General features: G+C 45.4%; 1 protein-coding gene across 2 annotated transcripts in view; it reads left to right on the top strand.

Moving 5' to 3' along the window:
* The first annotated feature begins 5,935 nt into the window (after positions 1–5,935).
* Positions 5,936–18,647, top strand: part of LOC109885323 (myelin regulatory factor-like protein) — a 50,314-nt gene continuing 37,602 nt past the window's right edge. Inside the window, exons 1-2 of one of the 2 annotated variants that reach the window (XM_031820125.1) lie at positions 5,936–6,336; positions 10,239–10,323. In XM_031820125.1, the coding sequence (XP_031675985.1) occupies positions 10,248–10,323 (76 nt within the window). In that variant the 5' untranslated portion in view covers positions 5,936–6,336; positions 10,239–10,247. Of the gene's footprint in view, positions 6,337–10,234; positions 10,324–18,647 lie in introns of both variants that reach the window. The other variant, XM_031820127.1, reaches the window with a different exon arrangement.

Here is an 18,647-nt window from a genome sequence, read left to right as displayed (position 1 = left end):
GGATTGTAAATCTTGGTGAAATGACGTCCTTTTTATACAGTAGTATGTTACTGTATAATGTTAATGTATAATGTCTTTCTATACAGTAGTTTTCACGATGTTACTGTTTCAGTATGTTTTGCAATTCTACTGCATTTAAAAATGTCTTTGTTGTCGTCTTTCACAATCACAGAGTTCATCAGTATAGATCCAACACTACTATATCTCCTCCCACCAGCCTCCTCTGCAGTATAGATTCAACACTCCTATATCTCCTCCCACCAGCCTCCTCTGCAGTATAGATTCAACACTCTTATATCTCCTCCCACCAGCCTCCTCTGCAGTATAGATTCAACACTCTTATATCTCCTCCCACCAGCCTCCTCTGCAGTATAGATTCAACACTCTTATATCTCCTCCCACCAGCCTCCTCTGCAGTATAGATTCAACACTCTTATATCTCCTCCCACCAGCCTCCTCTGCAGTATAGATTCAACACTCTTATATCTCCTCCCACCAGCCTCCTCTGCAGTATAGATTCAACACTCTTATATCTCCTCCCACCAGCCTCTGGACTGAACACAATTATACTGCATATAAAATACTTCCTGGTTCAATACCCATGTTGTGCATCACAAACGGTAACCTATTCCCTATTTAGTGCACTACTTTAGACCAGAGCCCTATTCCCTATATAGTGCACTACTTTAGACCAGAGCCCTATTCCCTATGTAGTGCACTACTTTAGACCAGAGCCCTATTCCCTATGTAGTGCACTACTTTAGACCAGAGCCCTATTCCCTATATAGTACACTACTTTTGACTAGGGTACATACATGTAGGGCTCTGGTCAACAGTAGTGCACTCTATAGGGCAGTGGTTCCCAACCTTTTTCGAATACTGTACCACCAACGGAAATTTGCTCTTCCCAGAGTACACCTGTAGTACCCACTCGTGTGCTTTTTAGCAGTAACCCTATGGTCTCATGAGTCTTCTCATGTACCCCCTGTGGATAGGCCAAGTTCCCCCTAGGGATCCTAGTAGCCCTGGATGGGCACCACTGGTCTAGGGAATAGGAACCACTGGTCTAGGGAATAGGAACCACTGGTCTAGGGAATAGGAACCACTGGTCTAGGGAATAGGAACCACTGGTCTAGGGAATAGGAACCACTGGTCTAGGGAATAGGAACCACTGGTCTACCACTGGTCTAGGGAATTGGAACCACTGGTCTACCACTGGTCTAGGGAATTGGAACCACTGGTCTAGGGAATTGGAACCACTGGTCTAGGGAATAGGAACCACTGGTCTAGGGAATAGGAACCACTGGTCTAGGGAATAGGAACCACTGGTCTAGGGAATAGGAACCACTGGTCTAGGGAATTGGAACCACTGGTCTAGGGAATTGGAACCACTGGTCTAGGGAATTGGAACCACTGGTCTAGGGAATAGGAACCACTGGTCTAGGGAATTGGAACCACTGGTCTAGGGAATAGGAACCACTGGTCTAGGGAATAGACCGTCTTGAAGAGGACACGACAAAGCCTATTCCCCCTCAGGAAACTAAAAAGATTTGGAATGGGTCCTCAGATCTTCAAGGTTCTACAACTGCAACATCAAGAGCATCCTGACGGGTTGCATAATTGCCTGGTACGGCAACTGCTCGGCCTCCAACCGCAAGGCACTAGTGAGTGTAGTGCGTATGGCCCAGTACATCACTGGGGCTAAGCTGCCTGCCATCCAGGACCTATATAATAGGCGGTGTCAGAGGAAGGTCCTAAAAATTGTCAAAGACCCCAGCCACCCCAGTCATAGACTGTTCTCTCTACTACCGCATGGCAAGCGGTACCGGAGTGCCAAGTCTAGGACCAAAAGGCTTCTCAACAGCTTTTACCCCCAAGCCATAAGACTCCTGAACATGTAATCAAATGCCTACCCGGACTATTTGCATTGTGCCCACCCACCAACCCCTCTTTTACACTACTGCTACTCTCTATTTATCATCAACTCAGCAAAAGAAACGTCCTCTGGCTGGTGGCATTGTCATGTCAACTGTGTTTATTAACATGTGTAAATATTTGTATGAACATAAGATTCAACTGAGACAACTGAAACTGAACAAGTTCCACAGACATGTGACTAACATGTAATAATGTGTCCCTGAACAAAGAGGGGGGGGGGTTAAAATCAAAAGTAACAGTAAGTATCTGGTGTGGCCACCAGCTGCATTAAGTACTGCAGTGCATCTCCTCCTCGTGGACTGCACCAGATTTGCCAGTTCTTGTTGTGAGATGTTACCCCACTCTTCCACCAAGGCACCTGCAAGTTCCCGGACTTTTTTGCGGCCTATGGGCCTAGCCCTCACCCTCCGATACAATAGGTCACAGGAGTGCTCAATGGGATTGAAATCTGGGCTCTTCGCTGGCCATGGCAGAACACTGACATTCCTGTCTTGCAGGAAATCACGCACAGAGCGAGCAGTATGGCTGGTGGCATTGTCATGTCAGGATGAGCCTGCAGGAAGAGTACCACATGAGGGAGGAGGATGTCTTCCCTGTAATGCACAGCGTTGAGATTGCCTGCAATGGCAACAAGCTCAGTCCGATGATGCTGTGACTCACCGCCCCAGTCCATGACGAACCCTCCACCTCCAAATCAATCAGCCTCCAGAGTACAGGCCTCGGTGTAAAGCTTATTCCTTCGATGATAAACAAATCTGACCATCACCCCTGGTGAGACAAAACCGTGACTCGTCAGTGAAGAGCACTTTTTGGCAGTCCTGTCTGGTCCAGCGACGATGAGTTTGTGCCTATAGGTGACGTTGTTGCCGGTGATATCTGGTGAGGACCTGCCTGACAACAGGCCTGCAAGCCCGCGTGTCCAGCCTCTCTCAGCCTATTGCAGAGAGCCTGAGCAGTGATGGAGGGATTGTACAGTCTTTTTACTGTTATTTTTATTTCTTTACTTATCTATTTCTCACTTAATAAAATTTGCACAGTTGGTTAAGGACTTGTAAGAAAGCCTTTCACTGTAAGGTCTACGTTGTATTCGGAGCACGTGACAAATACACTTTGATTTGGCAGATCAGCTGGAGCTCCTACTTCTCCTGTGAAACACTTGCTGTACAGATGTAGGATCTTAATTTGAGCCAGTTTGTTACAGCTGGAAAATTATCTTGCAGCATCAGGAAAAGTGAATTATTATATGGATTATATATAATGGACGTTTTTGTAGGGGTTGATACATTCTCAGTTAGGGCAAATCAAGTCTTGACATTTCAACGTGTAAATTACACACTTTTAGAAGCCTTTTTCAAATGCAAATACACTACAAGTTTGCTTTGCAAGAAAATTCTCAGGAACAAAAAAATGTATCAAAATTAAGATCCTACATTTGTAGTATATTGCAACATCAAAGTAATGTCAAGATTTATGTTGTCTCAACTAACAATTATAAGCTCGTATCTACTCATGTAGAAAGATAAAGAGAAAATCTTTATAGATACACAAAATAGCACATCTGCCATTTTGGAATATCAAAATACCTGATATCAAAAGAAACCCATCAAATGGCACACCTTTCCAGGTAGAGAGGACCTTTAATGCCTTCTGGGTCATGCATAGACAGTGTACTGTATATCTATAATGACACTGTACTGTATATCTGTATGGACAGTACTGTATATCTGTGTGGACAGGACTGTATATCTGTATGGACAGTACTGTATATCTGTGTGGACAGGACTGTATATCTGTATGGACAGTACTGTATATCTTTATGGACAGTACTGTACTGTGTATCTGTGTGGACAGTACTGTATATCTTTATGGACAGTACTGTACTGTGTATCTGTGTGGACAGTACTGTACTGTATATCTGTAATGACACTGTACTGTATATCTGTGTGGACAGTACTGTATATCTGTGTGGACAGGACTGTATATCTGTATGGACAGTACTGTATATCTGTATGGACAGTACTGTATATCTGTATGGACAGTACTGTACTGTGTATCTGTGTGGACAGTACTGTACTGTATATCTGTAATGACACTGTACTGTATATCTGTATGGACAGTACTGTATATCTGTATGGACAGTACTGTATATCTGTATGGACAGTACTGTATATCTGTGTGGACAGTACTGTATATCTGTGTGGACAGTACTGTATATCTGTATGGACAGTACTGTACTGTGTATCTGTGTGGACAGTACTGTACTGTATATCTGTAATGACACTGTACTGTATATCTGTATGGACAGTACTGTATATCTGTATGGACAGTACTGTATATCTGTGTGGACAGTACTGTATATCTGTATGGACAGTACTGTATATCTGTATGGACAGTACTGTATATCTGTGTGGACAGTACTGTATATCTGTATGGACAGTACTGTATATCTGTGTGGACAGTACGCACAAGGGTGCGTTCTGAGCCCTCTCCTGTACTCGACTGCGTGGCCACGCACGCCTCCAACTGAATCATCAGACGACACAACAGTGGTAGGCTTGATTACCAACAACGACGAGACGGCCTACAGGGAGGAGGTGAGGGCCCTCGGAGTGTGGTGTCAGGAAAATAACCTCACACTCAACGTCAACAAAACTAAGGAGATGATTGTGGAATTCAGGAAACAGCAGAGCGAACACCCCCCTATCCACATCGATGGAACAGTAGTGGAGAGGGTAGCAAGTTTTAAGTTCCTCGGCATACACATCACAGACAAACTGAATTGGTCCACCCACACAGACAGCATCGTGAAGAAGGCGCAGCAGCGCCTCTTCAACCTCAGGAGGCTGAAGAAATTCGGCTTGTCACCAAAAGCAATCACAAACTTCTACAGATGCACAATCGAGAGCATCCTGTCGGTCTGTATCACCGCCTGGTACGGCAACTGCACCGCCCTCAACCGTAAGGCTCTCCAGAGGGTAGTGAGGTCTGCACAACGCATCACCGGGGGCAAACTACCTGCCCTCCAGGACACCTACACCACCTGATGTCACAGGAAGGCCATAAAGATCATCAAGGACAACAACCACCCGAGCCACTGCCTGTTCACCCCGCTATCATCCAGAAGGCGAGGTCAGTACAGGTGCATCAAAGCTGGGACCGAGAGACTGAAAAATAGCTTCTATCTCAAGGCCATCAGACTGTTAAACAGCCACCACTAACATTGAGTGGCTGCTGCCAACACACTGACGCAACTCCAGCCACTTTAATAATGGGAATTGATGGAAATTGATGTAAAATGTATCACTAGCCACTTTAAACAATGCTACTTAATATAATGTTTACATACCCTACATTACTCATCTCATATGTATATACTGTACTCTATATCATCTACTGCATATTTATGTAATACATGTATCACTAGCCACTTTAAACTATGCCACTTTGTTTACATACCCTACATTACTCATCTCATATGTATATACTGCACTCGATACCATCTACTGCATCTTGCCTATGCCGCTCTGTACCATCACTCATTCATATATCTTTATGTACATATTCTTTATCCCTTTACACTTGTGTCGATAAGGTAGTAGTTTTGGAATTGTTAGGTTAGATTACTCGTTAGTTATTACTGCATTGTCGGAACTAGAAGCACAAGCATTTCGCTACACTCGCATCAACATTTGCTAACCATGTGTATGACAAATAACATTTGATTTGATTTATCTGAAAGGACAGTACTGTACTGTATATCTGTGTGGACTGTACTGTATATCTGTATGGACTGTACTGTTCTGTATGGACTGTACTGTTCTGTATGGACTGTACTGTAGTGTATATCTGTGTGGACAGTACTGTATATCTGTGTGGACAGTACTGTATATCTGTGTGGACAGTACTGTATATCTGTGTGGACTGTACTGTATATCTGTGTGGACTGTACTGTATATCTGTGTGGACAATGTTCTATTTGCAGAGTGTCTAAGCCAGAGATAAGACTGCTTTTTAGTGTACTACCCCTCTGTGTCACCTTGTAATGAATACCTGCTTTATGGTCCAGGGCAAGGACACCTGGCACACACAGGCAGAACGCCTGCGCAGGGTATGTGAATGGTTTTTACCTTTCAGACCAGAGAACAAAGTACACAGGAGAGACACCTGTGACATATACATTATTTTGGATACACAATTCTGGGAATATTATTGTCAACACCAAAGGGCCTAAATCTACCGAAACAACTACCTGGGTGGGTGAACAAACGTGGAGTAACTGGGCTCTGAGGATTTAATGGATACTGTTTGCCAAATGGATTGTACCTGAGAGACGTAAACTGAAGTCTGAGAGAAGGTTGTCAACGGAACTACCAGCCAGGACTCCATTTTGGAGAAACGGTAAGGTTCACATTCAGCCTCTCCCTTCTAACAGTCTGTAGAGACGGAAAACCCTTAGCTTCCTTCTAACAGTCAGTAGAGACGGAAAACCATTAGCTTCCTTCTAACAGTCAGTAGAGACGGAAAACCATTAGCTTCCTTCTAACAGTCAGTAGAGACGGAAAACCCTTAGCTTCCTTCTAACCGTCAGTAGAGACGGAAAACCATTAGCTTCCTTCTAACAGTCAGTAGAGACGGAAAACCATTAGCTTCCTTCTAACGGTCAGTAGAGACGGAAAACCATTAGCTTCCTTCTAACGGTCAGTAGAGACGCAAAACCATTAGCTTCCTTCTAACAGTCAGTAGAGACGGAAAACCATTAGCTTCCTTCTAACGGTCAGTAGAGACTGAAAACCATTAGCTTCCTTCTAACGGTCAGTAGAGACGGAAAACCATTAGCTTCCTTCTAACGGTCAGTAGAGACGGAAAACCATTAGCTTCCTTCTAACGGTCAGTAGAGACGCAAAACCATTAGCTTCCTTCTAACGGTCAGTAGAGACGGAAAACCATTAGCTTCCTTCTAACGGTCAGTAGAGACGGAAAACCATTAGCTTCCTTCTAACGGTCAGTAGAGACGGAAAACCATTAGCTTCCTTCTAACGGTCAGTAGAGACGGAAAACCATTAGCTTCCTTCTAACGGTCAGTAGAGACGGAAAACCATTAGCTTCCTTCTAACGGTCAGTAGAGACGGAAAACCATTAGCTTCCTTCTAACCGTCAGTAGAGAAGACTGGTTTCTCTTCTCTACTGACTGTTAGAAGGAAGCTAATGCTAATATCTGCCTCGTTATTCACAGCAGTTTAGTCACTGTATCTTTGTCCCAAATGACAGACTATTCCCCAAAATAGTCCCTATGGGCCCTGGTCTAAAGCTGTGCACTACAAAGGGAACAGGGTGTCATTTGGGAAGCATAGTGTATATTATTACAGAAAGCCTCTTGTGTGTAAAGCCATTAAACATTTCCCTAAATGAGCTGAGCTGAGAGAGACCAACTGTCCGTATCCCCTGGTAACAGACCAGCCAAAGCCATTACACATTCCCTAAATGAGCTGAGAGAGACTAGAGACAATAGTAATGATGATGATTAATCATGGATTAGCTATAATGTACAGTATATTACACACACACACACACACACACACAACCCCTGTCAGCAAGCAGGCAATAATTATTATTATTCATTATTATTACACTCCATATATAACGCCATAACAGCAGTCGGGAACGTTATGAAGCGTGAAGAGTCAGTGGTTTTCTTTAGTAAAGCTTGAGTGCGTCGACTGCTTGCAGAGAGAGAGAGAGAGACTTCTACAGTTGAACTGATTCCCAGTGAAAAACACTGAGGCCAACGGAAAACGGATGGACCGTTTGGTCAATAGAGAAAGGCTCTTCCTGGAAGAGCAACACAAGGTGAAGAGCAGGAAGACGGGCTCATGTTATGAAAACACAAACCAGTCAGACCTGTCTAAACGTGTCTTACTCCTGAACACCTGGAGTCCAAATACAGAAGTCATCTTCCCAGTTTACACATCATTTACTCCGTGTCAGGTAAAGAACAGCTTTATGAAACTGTTACCAGGGGATACGGACAGTTAGTTTACTCCGTGTCAGGTGAAGAACAGCTTTATGAAACTGTTACCAGGGGATACGGACAGTTAGTTTACTCCATGTCAGGTGAAGAACAGTTTTATGAAACTGTTACCAGGGGATACGGACAGTTAGTTTACTCCATGTCAGGTGAAGAACAGCTTTATGAAACTGTTACCAGGGGATACGGACAGTTAGTTTACTCCGTGTCAGGTGAAGAACAGCTTTATGAAACTGTTACCAGGGGATACGGACAGTTAGTTTACTCCGTGTCAGGTGAAGAACAGCTTTATGAAACTGTTACCAGGGGATACGGACAGTTAGTTTACTCCGTGTCAGGTGAAGAACAGCTTTATGAAACTGTTACCAGGGGATACGGACAGTTAGTTTACTCCGTGGCAGGTAAAGAACAGCTTTATGAAACTGTTACCAGGGGATACGGACAGTTAGTTTACTCCGTGGCAGGTAAAGAACAGCTTTATGAAACTGTTACCAGGGGATACGGACAGTTAGTTTACTCCGTGTCAGGTGAAGAACAGCTTTATGAAACTGTTACCAGGGGATACGGACAGATAGTTTACTCCGTGTCAGGTGAAGAACAGCTTTATGAAACTGTTACCAGGGGATACGGACAGTTAGTTTACTCCGTGTCAGGTGAAGAACAGCTTTATGAAACTGTTACCAGGGGATACGGACAGTTAGTTTACTCCGTGTCAGGTAAAGAAGAGCTTTATGAAACTGTTACCAGGGGATACGGACAGTTAGTTTACTCCGTGTCAGGTGAAGAACAGCTTTATGAAACTGTTACCAGGGGATACGGACAGTTAGTTTACTCCGTGGCAGGTAAAGAACAGCTTTATGAAACTGTTACCAGGGGATACGGACAGTTAGTTTACTCCGTGTCAGGTGAAGAACAGCTTTATGAAACTGTTACCAGGGGATACGGACAGTTAGTTTACTCCGTGTCAGGTAAAGAACAGCTTTATGAAACTGTTACCAGGGGATACGGACAGTTAGTTTACTCCGTGTCAGGTGAAGAACAGCTTTATGAAACTGTTACCAGGGGATACGGACAGTTAGTTTACTCCGTGTCAGGTGAAGAACAGCTTTATGAAACTGTTACCAGGGGATACGGACAGTTAGTTTACTCCGTGTCAGGTGAAGAACAGCTTTATGAAACTGTTACCAGGGGATACGGACAGTTAGTTTACTCCGTGTCAGGTGAAGAACAGCTTTATGAAACTGTTACCAGGGGATACGGACAGTTAGTTTACTCCGTGGCAGGTGAAGAACAGCTTTATGAAACTGTTACCAGGGGATACGGACAGTTAGTTTACTCCATGTCAGGTGAAGAACAGCTTTATGAAACTGTTACCAGGGGATACGGACAGTTAGTTTACTCCATGTCAGGTGAAGAACAGCTTTATGAAACTGTTACCAGGGGATACGGACAGTTAGTTTACTCCGTGTCAGGTGAAGAACAGCTTTATGAAACTGTTACCAGGGGATACGGACAGTTAGTTTACTCCGTGTCAGGTGAAGAACAGCTTTATGAAACTGTTACCAGGGGATACGGACAGTTAGTTTACTCCGTGTCAGGTGAAGAACAGCTTTATGAAACTGTTACCAGGGGATACGGACAGTTAGTTTACTCCGTGTCAGGTGAAGAACAGCTTTATGAAACTGTTACCAGGGGATACGGACAGTTAGTTTACTCCGTGTCAGGTGAAGAACAGCTTTATGAAACTGTTACCAGGGGATACGGACAGTTAGTTTACTCCATGTCAGGTGAAGAACAGCTTTATGAAACTGTTACCAGGGGATACGGACAGTTAGTTTACTCCGTGTCAGGTGAAGAACAGCTTTATGAAACTGTTACCAGGGGATACGGACAGTTAGTTTACTCTGTGGCAGGTTGACTTTCAGTCTGGCCACTAGGTTTTCCTGACCGAAATAGTTTGTTACGCTACTATGTTTTCCTGACAGAAATAGTTTGACCTAGGGCAGTATGTTTACCTGACAGAAATAGTTTTAGCTCGGCCAGTATGTTTTCCTGACAGATAGCAGAGCCTCCAATTTTCTAAGAGTCTGGAGTTACATTCAAAGCCTACCATGCAAGCCTGAAAAATAATAGGTTGGCATTGGTGAAGGGGTTTCTTCCATTTTGTACAGTCTGTGTGTTTACCTCCTCATGAACATGCTTGGGCCTACACAGTGCTCAAGCCTAGGCCTTGCCTACTGTTTCACCCCCAATAACAGTTGTGTATCTCAGGCAGCTGATCACCATGGAGCCCCCCGGAGGACTCCCAGTGCCCGTTGATGTTCTGGGAGAGAATGAAGCATTGCAACAGTTCTTTGACGGTAAGACATTCTATAGTTGTGTCCCAAAACAGCACCCTATTCCCTAGTGTGTGTGTGTGTGTGAGAGAGAGGGTTGTGCGAGTCAGAGGAAGCTGGTGTGAGGTACTTTAGGAGGATGGGCTCATTGTAAAGGCTGGAATGGAATAAATGGAACGGTATCAAACACATAGAAACCACATGTTTGACTCCGTTGCACTAATTCCATTCCAGCCATTACAATGAGCCCATCCTCCTAAACCTCCTCCCACCAGCCGCCTCTGGTGCGTGAGTGAGTGAGTGTGTATGGAATTATGAGTGTGTGTTTTTCAACACGTAATCCTTAGGGGAAGTAGTGTTGTTCCTGAGGTGTCTTAGCTGATCCCACAACATTAATGTCAAAGGCCTTTTCATAGAAATATGAAGTGGCTAAAGCTCTCAGGGTTTGGACAGAATTATCAATATGAGAGTGAGAGAGGGATGGGGAGGAGAGAGGGGGGGGGGGAAGAGGGAGAGGGTGGTGTGGAGGAGAGGGGGGAGAAGAGAGAGGGTGGGGTGGAGGAGAGGGGGGAGAAGAGAGAGGGTGGGGTGGAGGAGAGGGGGGAGAGAGAGCAAGGGGGTTCTGGGGGAGAGAGCGAGAGAGGGGGGTGGGAGAAAGAGAGGGGGTGTGGGGAGAGAGGCTCTGATTCGATGTCTCTAACCTCTCAGAACAGTCTAATGACCACCCATTACTTGTAACGATCACCCGTCAGGTGTAACGATCACCCGTCAGAGGTGTAACGATCACCCGTCAGAGGTGTAACGATCACCCGTCAGAGGTGTAACGATCACCCGTCAGAGGTGTAACGATCACCCGTCAGAGGTGTAACGATCACCCGTCAGAGGTGTAACGATCACCCGTCAGAGGTGTAACGATCACCCGTCAGAGGTGTAACGATCACCCATTAGGTTAAAAACATCTTCCCAAGTTACTACAGTTAGATGAGTTAATAGGTCATGTTGTGAGGTACTACAGTTAGATGAGTTAATAGGTCATGTTGTGAGGTAATACAGTTAGATGAGTTAATAGGTCATGTTGTGAGGTACTACAGTTAGATGAGTTAATAGGTCATGTTGTGAGGTAATACAGTTAGATGAGTTAATAGGTCATGTTGTGAGTCACTACAGTTAGATGAGTTAATAGGTCATGTTGTGAGGTAATACAGTTAGATGAGTTAATAGGTCATGTTGTGAGGTAATACAGTTAGATGAGTTAATAGGTCATGTTGTGAGGTAATACAGTTAGATGAGTTAATAGGTCATGTTGTGAGGTAATACAGTTAGATGAGTTAATAGGTCATGTTGTGAGGTAATACAGTTAGATGAGTTAATAGGTCATGTTGTGAGGTAATACAGTTAGATGAGTTAATAGGTCATGTTGTGAGGTAATACAGTTAGATGAGTTAATAGGTCATGTTGTGAGGTAATACAGTTAGATGAGTTAATAGGTCATGTTGTGAGGTAATACAGTTAGATGAGTTAATAGGTCATGTTGTGAGGTAATACAGTTAGATGAGTTAATAGGTCATGTTGTGAGGTAATACAGTTAGATGAGTTAATAGGTCATGTTGTGAGGTAATACAGTTAGATGAGTTAATAGGTCATGTTGTGAGGTAATACAGTTAGATGAGTTAATAGGTCATGTTGTGAGGTAATACAGTTAGATGAGTTAATAGGTCATGTTGTGAGGCGGTTTGAATTGAGAAATAGATAGTCGTTTGGCTAAATCGGTCCACTGTCAAGTTTCACGTTTTATTATTAGTCGTATACCACGCATATCCCATACATGCATCGTCCAATGAAATGCTTACTTGTAGGTTCCTTCTAGAACAATGCAACAACAAGAAGAAATCATATAAAATAAGAATTTGAAAATAAATGTCTCAGTAGAATATATATATTTTTTGTTGCTTACTAAGTATAATAAAGGCACCATTTGTAGATCAATATTTCCAGGTGTATTGGAGAAGGGGGGATGGGGGGGGGCAGTGTATAAACTTAGCAGTGTAGTAACAGTCAGGTAGCAGCAGTTGTGATGTGTGTGTAGTCGTGGACGGAGCAATTCCCATACTTGGCCGTGATGCAATCAGTCAGGATGCTCTCGATGGTGCAGTGGTTGTATTTGGAGAGGACCCGGGTTAGTTAGCATGCCGAATTTCTTCAGCCGCCTTAGGAAGTAGAGACACTGTTGTGCCCTCTTGACAAGAGTGGTGGTGTTGTTTGTCCATGGTAAGTACTCTGTGATGTGGATGCAGAGGAACTTAAAACTTGTGACTCTCTCTACCGCAGTCCCGCTGATGTGGATCAGGGCATGTTCCCTCCTCTGCTTCCTGAAGTCAACAATGAACTCATTTGTTGTTGTTGTTGCTGACATTGATGGAGAAGTTGTTGTCCTGACACCACAATGCCAGTTCACTTACCTCCTCCCTATAGGCTGACTCGTTGTTCTTGGTAGGTTATCAGGCCTACAACCGTGGTGTCGTCATGGAGACTAGATGATGGAGTTGGTGTGGTGCAAAGCTACACAGTCGTGGATGGTGGATGAACAGTAAGTACAGCAGAGGACTGGGGACACACCCCTGGGGGGGCCCTGTGTTGAGTCAGTGTGGAGAAGGTATTGTTGCCAATCCTCACAGCCTGTGGTCTGCCCGTCAGGAAATCCAGAATCCAGTTGCAGAGCTTGGTGTCCTGACACAGGGCTTTGAGTTTGGTAACAAACTTGGAGGGAACAATAGTGTTGAATGCTGAACTGTAGTCAATGAACAGCATTCTCACATAGGTGTTCCTCTTTCCAGAGATTAAGTGGGTCCAGTGGGCCTGACATGCTGGCCTTGATGTGGGCCATGACCAGCCTCTCCGGGCACTTCATGAGGACTGAGGTGAGCGCGACGGGGCGATAGACATTTGGGCATGCCACTTTATTTTTCTTGGGCACTGGGACGATGGTGATCTCCTTAAAGCAGGTGGGGACTACAGCCTTGGACAGGGACAGGTTGAAGATGTCTGTGAAGACCAGCTGGTCAGCACACACTCTGAAGACGGGGAATATTCACTCTTTTTGAGAGTTTTCCTCATATCAGCCTCAGAGAGTGAAAACACCTGGTTGTCTGGAGGAGCGAGAGACTTCCTGGATGTCTGGAGGAGCGAGAGACTTCCTGGATGTCTGGAGGAGCGAGAGACTTCCTGGTTGTCTGGAGGAGCGAGAGACTTCCTGGTTGTCTGGAGGAGCGAGAGACTTCCTGGATGTCTGGAGGAGCGAGAGACTTCCTGGATGTCTGGAGGAGCGAGAGACTTCCTGGTTGTCTGGAGGAGCGAGAGACTTCCTGGTTGTCTGGAGGAGCGAGAGACTTCCTGGTTGTCTGGAGGAGCGAGAGACTTCCTGGTTGTCTGGAGGAGCGAGAGACTTCCTGGTTGTCTGGAGGAGCGAGAGACTTCCTGGTTGTCTGGAGGAGCGAGAGACTTCCTGGTTGTCTGGAGGAGCGAGAGACTTCCTGGTTGTCTGGAGGAGCGAGAGACTTCCTGGTTGTCTGGAGGAGCGAGAGACTTCCTGGTTGTCTGGAGGAGCGAGAGACTTCCTGGTTGTCTGGAGCAGCGAGAGACTTCCTGGTTGTCTGGAGGAGCGAGAGACTTCCTGGTTGTCTGGAGGAGCGAGAGACTTCCTGGTTGTCTGGAGGAGCGAGAGACTTCCTGGTTGTCTGGAGGAGCGAGAGACTTCCTGGTTGTCTGGAGGAGCGAGAGACTTCCTGGTTGTCTGGAGGAGCGAGAGACTTCCTGGTTGTCTGGAGGAGCGAGAGACTTCCTGGTTGTCTGGAGGAGCGAGAGACTTCCTGGTTGTCTGGAGCAGCGAGAGACTTCCTGGTTGTCTGGAGGAGCGAGAGACTTCCTGGTTGTCTGGAGGAGCGAGAGACTTCCTGGTTGTCTGGAGGAGCGAGAGACTTCCTGGTTGTCTGGAGCAGCGAGAGACTTCCTGGTTGTCTGGAGCAGCGAGAGACTTCCTGGTTGTCTGGAGCAGCGAGAGACTTCCTGGTTGTCTGGAGCAGCGAGAGACTTCCTGGTTGTCTGGAGGAGCGAGAGACTTCCTGGTTGTCTGGAGCAGCGAGAGTCTTCCCCGACTGTCTCGCTATTGTCTGCCTCGAAGCAAGAACAGAATGTGTTAAACTCAGCTGGGAGCTTCGGTGGGCACCACACAGCTGGATTTGCCTTTTGTAGTCTGTGATAGTCTGTGGTCCTTGCCACATGCGTTGTGAGTCTGAGTTGTGGAACATCAATTCAAGTTTGAGGCTGTGTTGTGTTTTTGCGTCCCTAATGGATTTGCAGAGCTCGTACCTGCTAGCCGTGCAGCGCCCCACAGAGTCATCGAGATCCGTTCTGTGGACATTGAATGCAGCAGTACGGGCTCTCTGCATTGTACGGAAATCTCCGTTCATCCAAGGTTTTTGGTTGGGGGTATGTCCGGATTGTTATTGTGGGTACAACATCATCAACACATTTCCTAATGAAGCCGGTGACTGACCATGTATACTGAAAACAAATATAAATGTAAAGTGTTGGTCACATGTTTCAAGAGCTGAAATAAAAGATCCCGGTTCTATGTTGATAGTTCTACGAAAGCTTGGTCCTCTTCCCTACTCACACATTCCATATCTGGAGTTAAAGTTCAAAGGAGCCAGTTATTTCACGTTTTGTAGGCTAAAAATGGACAGCATACGAGGACAGATAAGATGCTTATGACAATTGAAATACGGTCATAAAGTTAGCAGACCAGAGACACTTCCCAGCCCCGTATCTACACAGGTGCAGCAGAGCTCTGATGTCATGGGCAGCTCAAGGCCACCTGTCCCACAATCAGAGTCACACAGTAATTAGATCAAGGCCAAACACATCACTCTCAGGGACAAGCTAGTAGGACATTCTTTAAAGAACTTAGAAAACTTTAAAAAATGTTTTTTAAGTTCAGGTCTTTGTTTGTTGCGTGAGCGTTTGTGACTGTAAAATGTCTCCTTGCATTTAACTTGGGTACTAAGTATGTATTTGATATGCTAGGTATCTTTTTGGTATGCTAGGTATGTATTTGGTATGCTATGTATTTGGTATGCTAGGTATGTATTTGGTATGCTAGGTATGTACTTGGTATGCTTGGTATGTATTTGGTATGATAGGTATGTACTTGGTATGTGTTTGGTATGCTAGGTATGTATTTGGTACGCTAGGTATGTATTTGGTTCGCTAGTATTTGGTACGCTAGGTATGTATTTGGTACGCTAGGTATGTATTTGGTTCGCTAGTATTTGGTACGCTAGGTATGTATTTGGTACGCTAGGTATGTATTTGGTACGCTAGGTATGTATTTGGTATGCTAGGTATGTATTTTAACCCAGGTCTTGTCCATAATATGTGTCCTGTCCTAGTCACTACACTGATGTGTTGGAAGCAGAGCTCAGCCAGTACTGTGTGTGTACATGTATATACAGGCTGTATATGGCTCTGAGGTGAGCTCTCCGTAGACATAGACTCCCCTACTGATGCCTTTGGACAGTGAAGCTAAAACATTTCATTTGGCTCTAAACTCCAGCATTTTGGATTTGAGTTCAAATGTTTTATATAAAGCAACAGTACAAAATGTCACCTTTTAATTTATTTTTGTTGTTGTTGATATTTTCATATTTCTGTTTGACCATTTTAGAGATAAATGAGCTTTATGTATCTTGTCCCCCCCAGTGTTCTGTTTTGAAACTGCACTGTTGGTTAGGGGCTCGTAAGGAAGCATTTCACTGTAAGGTCTACCTGTTGTATACGGAGCATGTGACTAATAAAGATTTGATTTGAAGGGGTCATAAGTGTTTGGACAAATTCACTTCTGGTGTATTGAAGCAGTATATATGGGACCAGATTCTGCCTAAATGTAATACAAAGGGGAGTTTACACACAGTAGATTTTGTATTTATTTGGTATTTTACCTTTATTTAACTAGGCAAATCAGTTAAGAACAAATTCTTATTTTCAATGACGGCCTAGGAACAGTGGGTTAACTGGTCTAGGAACAGTGGGTTAACTGGTCTAGGAACAGTGGGTTAACTGCCTGTTCAGGGGCAGAACGACCTTGTCAACTCGGGGGTTTGAACTTGCAACCTTTCGGTTACTAGTCCAATGCTCTAACCACTAGGCTACCCTGCCGCCCCAGATACACAGCAGGACTGGGACATCAACCACAGCACACACTGAGCGGCCATTTCTTCTAACGACCTGCCTCTTTTCTGGCTGATACCAGTGACTACTACAGTACAGGGAGCCTCTATGAGAGCTGTGTCCTGGCTGATAACAGTGTCTCCTACAGTACAGGGAGCCTCTATGAGAGCTGTGTCCTGGCTGATAACAGTGTCTCCTACAGTACAGGGAGCCTCTATGAGAGCTGTGTCCTGGCTGATAACAGTGTCTCCTACAGTACAGGGAGCCTCTATGAGAGCTGTGTCCTGGCTGATACCAGTGATTACTACTGTCTCCTACAGTACAGGGAGCCTCTATGAGAGCTGTGTCCTGGCTGATAACAGTGTCTCCTACAGTACAGGGAGCCTCTATGAGAGCTGTGTCCTGGCTGATAACAGTGTCTCCTACAGTACAGGGAGCCTCTATGAGAGCTGTGTCCTGGCTGATAACAGTGTCTCCTACAGTACAGGGAGCCTCTATGAGAGCTGTGTCCTGGCTGATACCAGTGATTACTACTGTCTCCTACAGTACAGGGAGCCTCTATGAGAGCTGTGTCCTGGCTGATAGCAGTGTCTCCTACAGTACAGGGAGCCTCTATGAGAGCTGTGTCCTGGCTGATAACAGTGTCTCCTACAGTACAGGGAGCCTCTATGAGAGCTGTGTCCTGGCTGATAACAGTGTCTCCTACAGTACAGGGAGCCTCTATGAGAGCTGTGTCCTGGCTGATAACAGTGACTACTACTGTCTCCTACAGTACAGGGAGCCTCTATGAGAGCTGTGTCCTGGCTGTTAACAGTGTCTCCTACAGTACAGGGAGCCTCTATGAGAGCTGTGTCCTGGCTGATAACAGTGACTACTACTGTCTCCTACAGTACAGGGAGCCTCTATGAGAGCTGTGTCCTGGCTGATAGCAGTGACTACTACTGTCTCCTACAGTACAGGGAGCCTCTATGAGAGCTGTGTCCTGGCTGATAACAGTGACTACTACTGTCTCCTACAGTACAGGGAGCCTCTATGAGAGCTGTGTCCTGGCTGATAACAGTGACTACTACAGTCTCCTACAGTACAGGGAGCCTCTATGAGAGCTGTGTCCTGGCTGATAACAGTGTCTCCTACAGTACAGGGAGCCTCTATGAGAGCTGTGTCCTGGCTGATAGCAGTGACTACTACAGTACAGGGAGCCTCTATGAGAGCTGTGTCCTGGCTGATAACAGTGACTACTACTGTCTCCTACAGTACAGGGAGCCTCTATGAGAGCTGTGTCCTGGCTGATAGCAGTGATTAGTACTGTCTCCTACAGTACAGGGAGCCTCTATGAGAGCTGTGTCCTGGCTGATAACAGTGACTACTACTGTCTCCTACAGTACAGGGAGCCTCTATGAGAGCTGTGTCCTGGCTGATAACAGTGTCTCCTACAGTACAGGGAGCCTCTATGAGAGCTGTGTCCTGGCTGATAGCAGTGATTACTACTGTCTCCTACAGTACAGGGAGCCTCTATGAGAGCTGTGTCCTGGCTGATAACAGTGATTAGTACTGTCTCCTACAGTACAGGGAGCCTCTATGAGAGCTGTGTCCTGGCTGATAACAGTGATTACTACTGTCTCCTACAGTACAGGGAGCCTCTATGAGAGCTGTGTCCTGGCTGATAACAGTGATTACTACTGTCTCCTACAGTACAGGGAGCCTCTATGAGAGCTGTGTCCTGGCTGATAACAGTGTCTCCTACAGTACAGGGAGCCTCTATGAGAGCTGTGTCCTGGCTGATAACAGTGATTACTACTGTCTCCTACAGTACAGGGAGCCTCTATGAGAGCTGTGTCCTGGCTGATAACAGTGATTAGTACTGTCTCCTACAGTACAGGGAGCCTCTATGGGAGCTGTGTCCTGGCTGATAACAGTGTCTCCTACAGTACAGGGAGCCTCTATGAGAGCTGTGACCTGGCTGATAGCAGTGATTACTACTGTCTCCTACAGTACAGGGAGCCTCTATGAGAGCTGTGTCCTGGCTGATAGCAGTGATTACTACTGTCTCCTACAGTACAGGGAGCCTCTATGAGAGCTGTGTCCTGGCTGATAACAGTGACTACTACTGTCTCCTACAGTAC

Source organism: Oncorhynchus kisutch, unplaced genomic scaffold (assembly GCF_002021735.2).
Source record: "Oncorhynchus kisutch isolate 150728-3 unplaced genomic scaffold, Okis_V2 scaffold3051, whole genome shotgun sequence".
Lineage (NCBI taxonomy): Eukaryota > Metazoa > Chordata > Actinopteri > Salmoniformes > Salmonidae > Oncorhynchus > Oncorhynchus kisutch.
The sequence above is the reverse complement of the archived record's forward strand: the minus strand, read 5'-3'. Positions and strand labels throughout refer to the sequence as shown.